This window comes from Streptopelia decaocto (assembly GCF_964273445.1).
Source record: "Streptopelia decaocto genome assembly, chromosome: 7".
Classification (NCBI taxonomy): domain Eukaryota; kingdom Metazoa; phylum Chordata; class Aves; order Columbiformes; family Columbidae; genus Streptopelia; species Streptopelia decaocto.
In genome coordinates, this window is record NC_138661.1 from 1614436 (window position 1) to 1628406 (window position 13971).

At 45.4% G+C, this 13971-nt stretch overlaps 1 protein-coding gene across 1 annotated transcript in view; it reads right to left on the reverse strand.

Annotated features, from left to right (window-relative positions):
- The window catches only part of MDGA2 (MAM domain containing glycosylphosphatidylinositol anchor 2), a gene marked incomplete at both ends in the record, with an annotated part of 293058 nt that overhangs the window by 106764 nt on the left and 172323 nt on the right, over positions 1-13971 (reverse strand). The window contains 2 exons of the mRNA XM_082058279.1: positions 5675-5807; positions 9361-9557. Coding sequence (XP_081914405.1) covers positions 5675-5807; positions 9361-9557 — 330 coding nt within the window. The remainder of the gene's footprint in view (positions 1-5674; positions 5808-9360; positions 9558-13971) is intronic.

Consider the following 13971-nt stretch of genomic DNA (forward strand, 5'->3'; position numbering starts at 1 on the left):
CGTGAGCAAATAACCACCAGTTGGACATCATGCCGCTTTTCAAGCTCAAAGTCCAGACAATTGTCTACTAATCATTCACATCTCATAAATCTGGATATGAGGAAACCGGGAGGTCATATCGAAGGTCTTATTAAAGACAAGGCAAGAGGATGAGAAGGTATAAGAGAGAAATCAAGGTAGTGATTCCAAAACACTCATAAGTGGGAAGAGGGGATGTGAAAGGTGTTGGGGACTCATTCCTATGAGAAGACACAAAGAATCACAGAGCGGTTGGGGTTCAAGGGACCTCTGTAGACCCCCCAGTCCACCCCCCCTGCTCACGCAGGGTCACAGAGCAGATCACACAGGTGGGTCCAGGGGGTTTGAATGTCTCAGAGCAGGAGACTCCACACCCGCTCTGGGCAGCCTGGGCCAGGCTCTGGCACCTCCCAGCAAACAAGTTTCTGCTCATGTTCAGATGGACCCTCCTGTGTTTCAGTCTGTGCCCGTTGCCCCTCACCCTGGCGCTGGGCACCACTGAACAGAGTCTGGTCCATCCTCTGACACCCACCCTGACATATTGATCCCATTGGTCAGACCCCTCTCAGCTTCTCTTCTCCAGCTGAACAGCACCAGCTCTCTCAGTCTCCTCATCACAAAGATGCTCCAGACCCCTCAGCATCTTTGTGTCCCTCCCATGGACTCTCTCCAGTGATTCCTTGTCCTTCTTGATCTGGGCAGCCCCAAACTGGTCCCAACCTGTAACACTGTGCCCTCCTGCCAACTCTGACTTCTGCGCTCCTTGCCGTTTCAAACTGCAAGAACTGTTTCGAGGAAAAAACTTCCCTGATTTCAGGAATACAAATACACTAAGAGGGTGAAAAACTTGAATGGGGAAAAGACACGTGTGAGTGCCCTGCCAGGCATTGGGCAGAGACGGGACAGCAGCAAGAAAAGCCCAGTGGGTAGAACAGGACCCAGAACTGGATCAATTTCATTTCTTTTTGGGTAGAGCATGGATGTAGTAGAGCAACAAAAATAAGAAATATAGACAGAAAGTATGGAGGTCATGACACAGTGTGACACCCCTCAAGCTGCTCCTCTTCCCAAAGCCTGGATCCCAGCACATCACCTGGTTGCTCCTCTTTGTCAGAATAACCCCAAGATTTTGTTGCACAGCAGCTGCGTTTGCTTTTACAACTCCTGCTTGCATTAACTTGTCCAAATTAACTTCTACGTGCTGATTTTAAAGGGGCTCAGCCTACTAAAAACAAACGAGCGCTGCAAAATTAGCCCCTTTGCTGTTCTTCCTCACGTCTTGGCTTCTATTTCTGTTCCTGCCACTCAGCAGCAATCTGCCAGCAGGTGAATCACTCCACGGCGTTGCTGCTTCCCTTCAAACGTCTCATCTATTTAGATAATACATTTGCAGAGTAATAGCTGCCTTCAGATACAAAGCGGGCCTGTGCTCAACAAGTGCCTCTACCTGCTGCTGTACAATATTACTGCTAATTGTCATCTTGGGCTTCGGCATATGCGCGGTCACGTGCTCCTGAGATGATCTCAGCTTCTCTCATTACAACATCCACTTTGGTCTTGGTATTTTCAGCTGGTGTGCACTGGAACAAAGAAATCCACGCGTCTGAGAAATGATGCCAATGCACCCGAGCTCCTGCGGCACCTCCAGACGTACGATGGTGCATCTACGGCTTCAGACTCAGAATAGGTGCAATTAAGACACTGCTGTTAAATGAAGGGGGTGTGAGTGTGCCTAATTACATCTATGCATAACACTTTAAACCTGCATCAGGTCCAAAGGATACTGATGAATACGTGTTCATCTGATGGCATCAGCTTAATTATCTCTCTAATTATTCAAGGAGAAATAGGCAGAAAGTTTCCTTCGGATGGGTTCTATCACAGTCATTGATTATTACTCTGGCAATGCCATGACGTGCAATCAAATAATCAGCTAGACGGAGCGAGCACAGAAAACAAAAAGATGACAGGGACAGGCTGGCAGGCGGCAGCGAACAGAAACCTGAGCTATTCACCCAAAGACAGGGCTGGTGCTCCTCAAATCAAGCTCTCAGCTCGGGTGCGTGCACGGAATACACGTGTGGGTGACCCTGCGGTTCAGAGAGCACCAGCAGAGCTCCTGGCTCTGCAAGGCTCTCCATGAAACGAGTGTCTGTGCTCAGGCCTGAGTCACCTACAGCTGCTGCTGAGGGAATGCGGGAAACTTGAGAGCGTCTGAGAGAAAATAAGAGGAAAACGGGTTTGTGTGCCTCTGACACCGAACTCAAACAACACAGGAAGATTATCAAGCAGAAGGTTCATCAGGTGACTTGACTGTCATATGTGAGAACCTTATAGCATCCTGGAATGTCCTGAGCTGGAGGGACCCATGAGCATCATCAAGTCCCACTCCTGTCCCTGCAATGATAACCCCACAGGTCACCCCGTGGGTCTGAGGATGTTGTCCAGTCTCTTGAACACTGTCAGGTTGGGGCCGTGACACCTCCCTGGGGAGCCTGTTCAGTGTTCAGCACCTCTGGGGGAAGAACCTTTTCCTCATGTCCCACTGACCCTCCCTGGCACATCTCCTGCCATCCCCTGGGCTCTGTCACTGTCACTGTCACAGAGCTCACCCTGCCCCTCCTGCTCCTGCTGAGGAACCTGCAGCCCCATGAGGTCTCCTCTTAGTCTTCTCCAGGCTGAACAAACCCGGGGATTTCATCCATTCCTCATACGGCTTCCCCTCCAAACCTTTAGCAACTTCATGGCCTCCTCTGGACACTCTCCAGTAGCCCTGGTGGCCCTGGATGCAGAGAGCAGGCAGGGCAGTAGCAGGACACCATGAGAGCAGTAAGGGGCACACAGCAAGAGTTAACTCATTGCACACCTCCTCCAGCACGAGCTGCCGCCGATCACCCGCGACCAGCGCCGGTTCCAGTGAGCAGAGGTCCTGCTGCATGGTGACAATCAGTCCCCGCAGCGCAGCCGCTTCCCCGCCAGCGCCACGTCAATCCACGGAGGTGAATGATGAGCCACCGCACACCGATGGTCCACGAACCCTCGCAAAGCCCATCGGGCTGCTGGGCCAGCCGATGCCCCTGAGCAACCCAAGCTGGAGTGCGCATCCAGGGCACGGAAAAACCGAGCAAGAGGAGCAAGAGGAGCCTGACAAACCACGCAGCTGTCCCTGTGTCCAGCGAGCCAAACCACTACTGGAATGAGAGGGAAACCCACAGCTGCCGCAACCTCAGCTGTCCCCTTGGTCACCTCTCCCATCAGCGAACAGTCACGTTCAAAAAAACCTGCTCACACCAGTGGTTCTCACAGACCTGGTACACGCAGAACAGACAAACCGCCAGCAACGTTACATCATGATCCCAAAACGTGCAGCTGAATTTAAACTGACTTTCAGCCAGATTATTTACAATAAATATTGTGCATGTTTGCCACCTTGCAGACGCTTCTGTTTGTCTCTGTTTTGTTTCCATTAGGTGGACATCTCCATAACATGCCTCCAGCTCTAAATCAAAACCACATCGACAGGTATCAAGTTCAGGTTCTGATTTTCATTGCTTGGGATTTATCCTGGATTACACTGGATTTACAATACACGTAACTTCTGTTAAGTTACACCAGGTGGAGTTCTAACAATGAACTTCTATATCAGATGAAGTCATACCCAATGAGAAAAGTTGTGTCTCAGAGTCATCAACACATCAGTCATTGTCTTTAATGAGTTGTCGCAGTAATTACTGTACATATTTAATCTTGCCCTTGATGATGGTTGCCACCAATTTCTTCATGAGAAAGTGTAAATCTTTGTAATTTTTCAGGCTTGTTTACTTCAGAAATTACTCCAGAAGAGCAATTCCTGTTAATGTACCAACACACCCTTCTCCCAAAATAAACACGACATTTGTAAGTTGGAAATAATTCATCCTTGTTGCAAAATTAGATCATGATCACCTGTCCTCAGTTTTGAATACTTAAGCTATTTGATGTTCCCCCATTACTGTAACATAAACTCCTTTTGCAGATGAGGTCCAACGTGGCCAGAGACCGTTCTGGCTCCAACAGCAAAACTATTGCTCTGCCAAATGGGACTGGTACCAATTCTCATCCTTTGTCCTCATGGATGAAGGTGGATGAGTTGTCACCACCGGTGTTGAGAGAGAAGCTGCTCCCACCTACCAGCTCCACCTCTCCATGGCAGACAGGATTTCACGCCTCTTCTGGTAGGAAATCAGAGCAACTAATGAAGAACAAACCGCACATTACGATTTTCTTCTTATTATTTTTCCCTGGCAAAATTAATGAGAAAGCAATTTAAGGGCTTCCAACCCATTTTGCCAGGTACCTTTGGAGCCAAGTGCAATTCCCCTCCTGCTCTGAAGCTGAGCTTGGCTGTGCTTTGCGTGGGTTTGTACAGCCACGGTACGTACCGCGGTTTGGACGGCCCTGCTCTCCAACCAGAAACTCAGCAAAAGCTGAAGGCAACTCCTTGGACAAAAGCCACGAGGACAGAAATAACGTGAAATGTGCAAGTGCGAATAAAATTCATAGTTCATCTGAGACGCGCTCAGCATGTTAATGCCTCAGCTCTTGTCTTCATTCACTACCTGTTCTCATTGCCCAGAGGCATATGCTACTAAGGCATAACCTGGAGTAATTGAACCTGAAGTTTTCCAATGCTACAACATTTGCTGGAGGACTGTTCTCCAGAAAACACTGCTCTGAAATTTCTAATTAGTTAGAAGTCTAAGCTGAGGACTTTGCTCTTTGGTGTCGGGTTTATAAACTATTTCAGGCTCTATGTCCTTTGTGGATCCTGGACACGGAGCCTTCAGGAGAGTTAAAATCTGAAATATCCATCCTCCTGGAAACCAGCATTGCCAATGGACCTTCTTGGGAGCAACTGCTGGCACGAGGCTCTCGAGACACACAGCACTGATAGAACTATGGAGAGAAGGAGATTCACAACTGTTTGCTTGGTCAGGGACAAGGCCAAAGAGAGGAACAAATGCACAAGAAATGGCACAGCGTGAAGACAGCTCGGTCAGAGACTGCAGCTAAATGCCTTGTTGTCCTCCTGCAAAGCCTTTTGACACAACTGCTCAAGTATTTTCATTTGAGCCAATTACATCTGAAAGAAAACAGTTGTGTTTAAATCAATGGAAGAAATCAATGTTTAAATCGATGTAAGAATATATCAAACCAATCATATAAAACCGACTGTTTAAATCAATGTAGGAATAGAAAAGGGTTGATTTTTTCCCTAAAATATTTTATTGAGCCAAACTAATTAGCTTTCAACAAAGCATTGAGAGCAGCATTTGAGTATTTGTTTTAATATTTGACTGAGATGGCCCTTCCTCTTCCCTTGCTGCAGAATCTCCTTTGAATTCTATACATAACCACGAGCCTCCCTGACACTGGGGGAAAACGTAAATCCCGATATAAAACCCAGAGAGCCATAAATATTGAGAGCGATAAATCAAAACTCCTGTTCGAAGCCCAACTTGGGCAATAAAAAGTAAACCACTTGCAAACGGCTTCTACAACTCGCTCCTGAACGGCTCCTACCTATCATGTCACGTGTGCCTGAAGAGAACGACACCAAAGCTGAGAAGACCATGGGGACATTGAACGAGCGGCGAAGGCGGCTGCGGGGACCCACCTGTTTTATTGGAGAGGCGGAAGGAGACCATCTTGTCGGGGATGCTGCAGACATTCCTCACCGAGGCGATGCAGCTGTAATTCGCGTAGTCCTGAGGGCGCAGGTTCTTCAGCTTCAGGATCTTCGTCTCTCCCTGTGTGTGCAAGAGATGTACAGATTTGTATGTATAGAAGATGTATAGATTTTCTTCATTGCTTTGGATAATTAGAGCGTGAGGAAGGGACCGAGGCGCAGGGACAAGCTGGGGTGGGATACACGCAGACCGGCTTTAGAATCGTACATCATTTGGGTTGGAAGAGACCCTCAAGATCATTGGGTCCAACCATAACCTAAATTGAGTGCTAAATCATGTCCTTGGAGGCAAAAGGGAGATGCAGAGGTGGTTAATTAGGATCAGATGCTGAAGTGGTCTAGAAAACACATTTTATTTAATTACCTAAAAGAAAGGCAGCATAACCTAAAACTGTAGCCCCACTTATATATTAAACGCGGAAGAAAAAGAGCAGCAAGACGGAAATCAGTTTGACAGAGGCTTTCAAATCGCAGCATTATTCAGGATAATATATCTTAGGGTACAATCTACATGATGAAAAAAATCACAAGGTACAGAAATCCTGCTGTTTTCCTTTGAAAACGAGCTGCTGATGGAGTTTATTTTTAGCCAGCGGTGTAAATGATGGAGCAGGGACCTGAACGGGATATGTAATGAAGGAGTTCCTTCGGAAAACTGGAAAAGATGAGTTTTCCACTGCAGTGCTACGTGAAATGGGCGCTGCAGAACCAGAGGCTCGGGAGAAAAAGTGAGTTGTGAAATATGTATGTAAAATCTTCCAGTATCGTTAGCAACAACAGTAGCAAAAGGCAAAGGGAGCGTTGGACGCACATTCCTGAGCACGCAGAGATGTCAGAGCACAGAGCAGAGCAAAGCCCGTTGGGGTGGCCGGCGCCAGGGCTGCAAAAACATCAGACAAATCCATATGTGTCAATACCTGCACATTATTCACTCCAGCATTAAAATAACAAACCTCCCCAGGCTTTCAAGCTGTTTGCTTTCAAGTCTTTGCTTGCGTTTATAGCGATAAGCTAAAAATGCCTCGTGCTTAGACAAGGTGATGGCAAAACCCAGCCCAGGGATGCAGATGCTCTGAATAATGGGCTCACAAAGCAGCGGAAGAGCAAGCTTTGGAAAATGTTCATTATTGTGTGTCCTGTTAAGGCTGAGCAACTTGTAATATTACCACAGCTTGAGTAACGTATTTCATTTCTTTTAACAATTTCACGTGTGCCAACTGCCCAGGTCTATATAAGGAAAAAATACAGTAGTTTGTGAAAATGTATGTATAGATCCAGCAAAAAAAAAAATTACAATGAAAGAGAAGCTAGAGCTAGCCAGAAAAGAAAAGAAAGTCCTTGAAATCAAGCTTGGTAGACGTTTGGAGTATTGGAACTCAAGTGCTTTGTACGTGCAATCAGTCCCACAGAAATTACGTGATTAAAATTAAGCACAGGCCGATGGAGTGTTGGCAAGACCAAGTCTTTGAAAGGCTGCGCCTAAAGACATGGATCCTACTTTCAGAAGAGGTTTAGAAAAGTCTGACCCAGTTTAGAAGAATCAAAGTGGGGGAGTCGTGGAAACACGGGGCGGCCGCGTCCCATCGATTCAGCCCTCGGCACTGGACTCCCAGCTGAACTCACAACGCTGTTCTCCATCATGTCCCCAGATTGCAGAGATTTATAAAAATGTATAGATTTTCTTCATTGCTTTGGATAATTAGTCCAATTATGCCTAATTGCATAATTATTGTAAATCCAGCAAATTTAATCTGGTACTCAGGCTGCGCAATTACAACGTGCGATGGGGACGATGCAAACTCTCAGGATAAAATTCTGCATCAAGATTTGTATTTTGCAAAGCTGAGTGTTTCAAACGCTCCCACAGAGGAGAATGCGCGTGTTTGTTCATTTTGTTCTTCCTCATGGCAGATAAAATAAGTAACTGACATTACCCGACTCACCAAAAAACCCCTGTTCCAAGTTCAAGAATTCATTGGCACATGCCCAGTTTTCCAGGTGCATTACGACTTAATACAAAAAGTCAAATACCAGAAAGAAAAACTTGCCTTCTTGAGGTACAAAACCTTAGAAAATTTAGTTGTGTTAAAACTTGTTTTCCTTTACGTTTGATTTTCAGGTTGATAATCCACCTCAAATTCCTATTTCTTGATGCTCTGAAGTCAAATCCCTCCATCCCTCTTCCCATCAGCTCTTACTGTTTTCTGCCCTACCATAAACAGAATCTATTATGCTGAGATGTGTAGTAGACATTTATGACTCCTGAACCTTTAATTACATCTTTTCCTCTTATAAACGTATATCGGATCTCGTAGGCACACCGGCAAGATACACTCACTCAACCTGACCTCCAATGAAGGTGAAAAGGTTATGGATAAGCTTTCGTCTATCAACATGAAAAGCTGATTTATCCATTAATTCAGCCCAGACAGGGAGAATGCTCCCGGTAACCAAGAAATAAATATCTTTTAAAATCTAATTTCATGTGACATATTTCATAAGTTCTTATTAGATGATGGGGAAGGTAATCATCAGCATTTCCATATTGAAACACAAAACAAAAAGCCTCACGTCAAAGGAGTTTCTCACTTTTTAATTAAACTCCAGTTTACACACTTGAGTCCAAGCAAACAAGCCCCAGTTTTGCTAAACTGGGTCCATACATGTGAAATTAAAAATAATCTCATCACGTTGAGGCGACCAATAACCTGCGTATGTAACCTAATTCTCATCTCTGCAAGGTTCCGGGCTCCACGGTTCTGGGTACAATACCAAGTCACCGCAGCAATATAAAGCTGTCAAGTACAATAAAAGGGAAAAATGAAGGTGCTCTCAAATCATTAGCTGAAAATTATTTATGAAAGTTGCAGGTTGCTTTGTGCTACAAAGACCAAATTACCAGGCAGTTTTCACCTCTGTCTTTACTTGTTATTGCTTGAGATTTTCCAAAACAATTTCTTCTCCTTTTTGCCTTTTTTCTTTTGCAAACGCACTCAACGCACTTTTGTCCACAGACAATAGGATAGGCCACCTTTTGATTCGGAGACTGTGCAAATGTGCTAACAATAAATTAATCTGATCTAATCTGGCCCAGTCTGCCTTTGTGGCTTAGAAAAGCACTTCTTTCCCTTATTGCCACCTCATCTTTTAAGCGCGTCATTCTTTCACAAAAACTTATATCCAAAGAAGTGGAAGGCAGAATAAAATTAAAAAAAAAACCCAGAGAGTTGCTATAGAGTTTAACCTTCTTGAAAAGCTTTTCAGGCTGCAACTGCTCTGCAGAATCACTTTGCATTGTGTTGGAAAAGATTAGGAAAGAGCAGCCAAATCAGAGGTTTGGGCTGGCAGAGCCCAGGCCAAATGGCTTCCAAGGGGCTCCTGCCGGTAGCGCTCACTGTGCATCTCCCCGGAATTCCCCATTTCATCATTTTACCAAAAAATTAAAGACATAATTTATATTGAAAAGTCTTATGATAACATATGGGTGCATGTGCTGAGGTGTAGTTACCTGGAGGGCATGGACATGGACACTTACCCACACCACAAACCCAGCAGATCCCGTTACAATAAACCTGGTGCAAATGGAAAACCAAACGCCACCTCCTCATCCGTACCTGGGTGAAGAAGGGCTCGTAGATCTCCACTCCCTTATCCGAGCCCTGCAGCAGCACCTCCTGGCCGCGCCGCCAGCTGTACCGCACGGGCGGGTTGGAGTTGGCGACGCACCTGAGAAACACCGTCCTCTCATAGTAAAACTGCTCCTTGGCTTCCCCGATGCTCTGGTGGACTGTTACTATTGGATCGTCCAGATCTGGAAAAGACAAAAGGAATAACAAATAAATAATGAGAAGAAGTCAAGCCTCAGCTGACTCTATGACGGTTCAACATTGGAAAGCATGTGCATAATCTTGTATACACACCAAGAGCAAAACAGGCAATACAGCTCTAAAAGCTACAAAATACCCGTTAGGACTCCTGCAGCAGAATCCCAGCACAACTAGATCTTCATTTACAACCCAGGCTTTCGGAGATGACAATACACACGGTATCTTTTATACGATAATGTCAACTGTATTTCTGTTATGTTTCCACTAATACTCAGGTTTCATCTGGTTTTCATCTTTACTACTTGTTTCTTGTATGGGATGTTAATTTAAATATGTCACTTAGACAAAATAGTTTATAAAGCTTTGGAAATAAATAGACAGACTAATTTGCATCCTAATGGTAGGATCCACTAGAACATAGATCACATGCATGCATCTGTTTTCCTTCTTTCCTTTAAAGCAGCAATTTAATAGAGTAATTTAATGCATATCCCCTTATTCCAGTTACAACCATTTAACTTCAAGAAGGTAAATTCATCACAGGGTTTAGAACACACTTCTCTTGATTAAAATACAGATATCATATAATTACTCCCACCACATCAGCTCAAAGAAAATTAGATCCCCATAACAGAATTCACTCGTATAGGGAAGAAATAACGATAGCCCTTGTAATGCGGGTATGTCTAATTAATGAATCTGGGCTTTATTCCATCAGGAACAAGTAGATTCTTGTTTGCAGCATTTCAGTCCTGTTTATTATGAGCTTTCCCTGAAGGTATAATTATGATGAAGAAGGAAAGATTAAAAAAAAAGCACTGGTCATCTTCACTATGTACTAGTTAAAAACATGCAATCTCCAAACAACATGATCAGTAATTCTCTAGTGAGCTTTGGGCAGGACTTAGAGCAGCTGGAGGCTGGACACCAAGAGGAGGTTGCTTCTCTAAGTCTAGTCCCTGTGGTTCAAAGGTACGTCCAGGTTTGGCTCCTGCAGTCACGACACTGTTACCCATATCGAGGGGGAACAATTTGCCTAATTATCTCTGTACCAATCCAGTCTGCTCCACACAGCAATGCCACATTCCCATGTGCAACTCGGCCTTGACTGAAATCATTTCAGAACCTTATCAGCAGTGCTTTTTCCTCAAAACAAAATATAACTTACGCTTTAAGTAGTCCTTAATTAATCACCCATACATTTAACCCTATCTTTGCAAAGTCTCGTGTAACTATCCAAAGGTCAATTCATCAGATTTGAGGCCACGGTTCAGGGAAATGCAGAACGAGGTGCTCAAACCTCAGCATGATCACTGGTGCCAAGGGCAATGCCACCCCCAAACCCGAGTGCCTCTGCCAAGGTCTTGGAGACAAGGACAGTTGTGAACTGCCATGAGCCAACAGTGTGGCCAAGAAGGCCAACGGTGTCCTGTCCTGTATCAAAACTCACATGGTGAGCAGGACAAGGGCAGTGATCCTTCCCCTGTGCTCTGCATTGGGGAGGCCACACCTGGAGTATTGTGTTCAGTTCTGGGCCCCTCAGCTCAGGAAAGAGATTGAAGTGCTGGAGCGGGTCCAGAGAAGAGCAACAAGACTGGGGAAGGGACTTGAGCACAAGCCCTATGGGGAGAGGCTGAGGGAGCTGGGCTTGTTTAGTCTGGAGAAGAGGAGGCTCAGAGCTGAGCTCAGCACTCTCTAGAACTACCTGAAGGGCAGTTCTAGCCAGGGGGGGATTGGGCTCTTCTCCCAGGCATCAGCAATAGGACAAGGGGCCATGGGCTTCAACTCTGCCAGGGGAAATTGAGGCTGGAGATGAGAAAGCAATTCTGTGCAGAGAGAGTGGTCAGGATTGGAATGGCTGCCCAGGGAGGTGCTGGACTCACCGGCCCTGGAGGGTTTGAAACTGAGATTGGACATGGCACTTAGTGCCATGATCTAGTCAATGGGCTGGAGTTGGACCAAGGGTTGGACTGGATGATCTCTGAGGGCTTTTCCAACCCGGTCCATTCTGGGATTCTGTGATTTGGGGAAGAATCACATGTATTTTGCTCCTATGTCCTTTCTCCACGTATCACTCAAACACCAGTGTAACCACCACAGTGTGTTGTGCAAGATGGACCATCAGCACAGCAGTTCTTAAAAAATGTGGGGGTTGATAAGTTTTTAAAAGCTAGAGCTGAGGCATGTGGGATTATTAAAGGAAGCCCACTGTTAACATTCTGAACGGATGAGCATGTTTCAAACGTCCACACCAAGAAGCAGTTTGCACTTAAAAATGATGCTTTAGATGCTTACATTTTGATTTGCATAACAAGAATAAAGCCTGAGTGTCTCTTGATTAATTAGAAACAAAACATGTTCCAAAATTTGGAATAATTCAAGCAATAATATCTTTTAATAATGCATGGATTTTAAGTAAATGTTACCTTCATTCTGCTCTACAAAACATTTAATTTAATATCAGAGAAACAAATTATGAAACTGTTGCTCCAAATTAGGGTGGCATTTTCTAATGAGATTTCATTTTTGTTTTAAAGGTTATTTTAAATCAGAGTAGCATTTGAAAAGGAATGAGACAGCTGAAATGTTGTGTCCTCTGCTCATGTAACAGAAAATAAAATGAAGGAAATTAGCTTGCTTGAATTTCTAGGCCAAAGCACCTGTTCCCTGTATTGTGACGAACAACAAAACATTACACACACAAGTGCTTTCCAGTGTCTGCCTATTAAAGCTCATCCTTAGACCAGGAACAAGAATGACTGGCAGCCAGGAGTCTCCAACGCCGAGTCGGGGGACTGCTCCCCAAATATCTCATCCTTAGAGGAAGGTGCATCCCCTGGGTGAAACATGCAGAATCCAAGTCTTGTCCCACCTTCTTTTTTATGAAGTTATTAAAGACTGGACACTCTAAATCACCTAAAGCCAAAAAACAGGACCTAAGTCAACTGCGAGACCTGCTAGTGTAAGGTGGTGACCAACACCTCGACAGAACGTGCCTTGGAGGGCCCAGTGAAGAAGCTCAACAGGAGGAGAAGCTCAACATCTCAGGCTACAACAGCAAGAATGAGGCCAGCAGGTCCAGGGAAACGATGCTTCTCCTCTACCCTGCAGCTGCAAGACAACAACCTGAGCACCCGCCCAGGGCAAGACGTGGACGTACTGGAGCTAGAGCGAGTGCAGAGGCCACCAAGATGACGAGATAGCTGGAGCAGGTGCCATACAAGTAGATGCTGGGGGAGCTGGGTTTGGCCAGTCTGGAGAAGGTAAGATGAAGGGGAGATCTAATTTATATCTTTGAGGTTTTTAAACTGAGATTGGACATGGCACTTAGTGCCATGATCTAGTCAATGGGCTGGAGTTGGACCAAGGGTTGGACTGGATGATCTCTGAGGGCTTTTCCAACCCAGTCGATTCTGTGATTCTGTGACTGACTACCAGGAATTTGTAGAGAAGATGAAAGCAAATTCTTAGAGGTGCAAAGCAAAAGACCACAAGCCAATAGGTATAAGTTGCACCCAGAGAGATTCGTCCTGCTTGTAAGTGAAAATGAACTCCCTATGAAATCAGACAAGTGCCCAGACAGGCTGTGGGACACTGTTCTTGGAGACTTTCAAAGTTTGACTGGACACAGCCCTGAGCAACCTAATTTAACTATCAAATTGGCCCTGGTTGGACTAGGGGGTTGGACAAGAGGTCCTTTCCAATCTAAAGTACTCCATAACACCACAAGCTATGATGCCATCATTCTATGAGTCTACTGAGGGTGATGGCCCAGGTTGGCCAGAGAGGTGGTGGCTGAACCATCCCTGGAGACATCCCAGGCCAGGCTGGACGGGGTCTGAGCAACCTGAGCTGGTGAAGATGTCCCTGCTCATGGCAGGGGGGGCACTGGGGAGCTGGGGAGGTCCCTCCAACCCAAACCATTCTATGATTCTATGAAATCACCCATGCTATGCGCTCTCTTGCAATGGGTCCATGCTGGATGTGTGCTCACCATCTCCAACACAGGTTCTTCTCTACACCAGAGAGGCAGGCACCCACTTTCTGCATGGCACTGTACTATGATGAGATGGATTTTGGTACGAGCATAAGGAAATCTCAAAGGAATTCAAGTTGGGAATGCAAATGCAGCGAGCCCTCTGCCAAAGCATTTCATAATGGTCAATTAATACAAAATTTGCACTGCAGAACTTGACTGATTCATTATTTTTTTTTCTTTCCATCGACAGCTGCATCAAAGCAAAAGCAACAGCGCTAATAGGAGACAAAATAATGCTTGCAATTGTTGGGAGGTTTGAGCGCACGCGGAACCGTCTGCCCTGCTGCCGGCCAGGGTCAGACTCATGTTTTACTGGGCTGTTATATAAGACTATATTTTGCTCAGGCAGCATGAGAGCT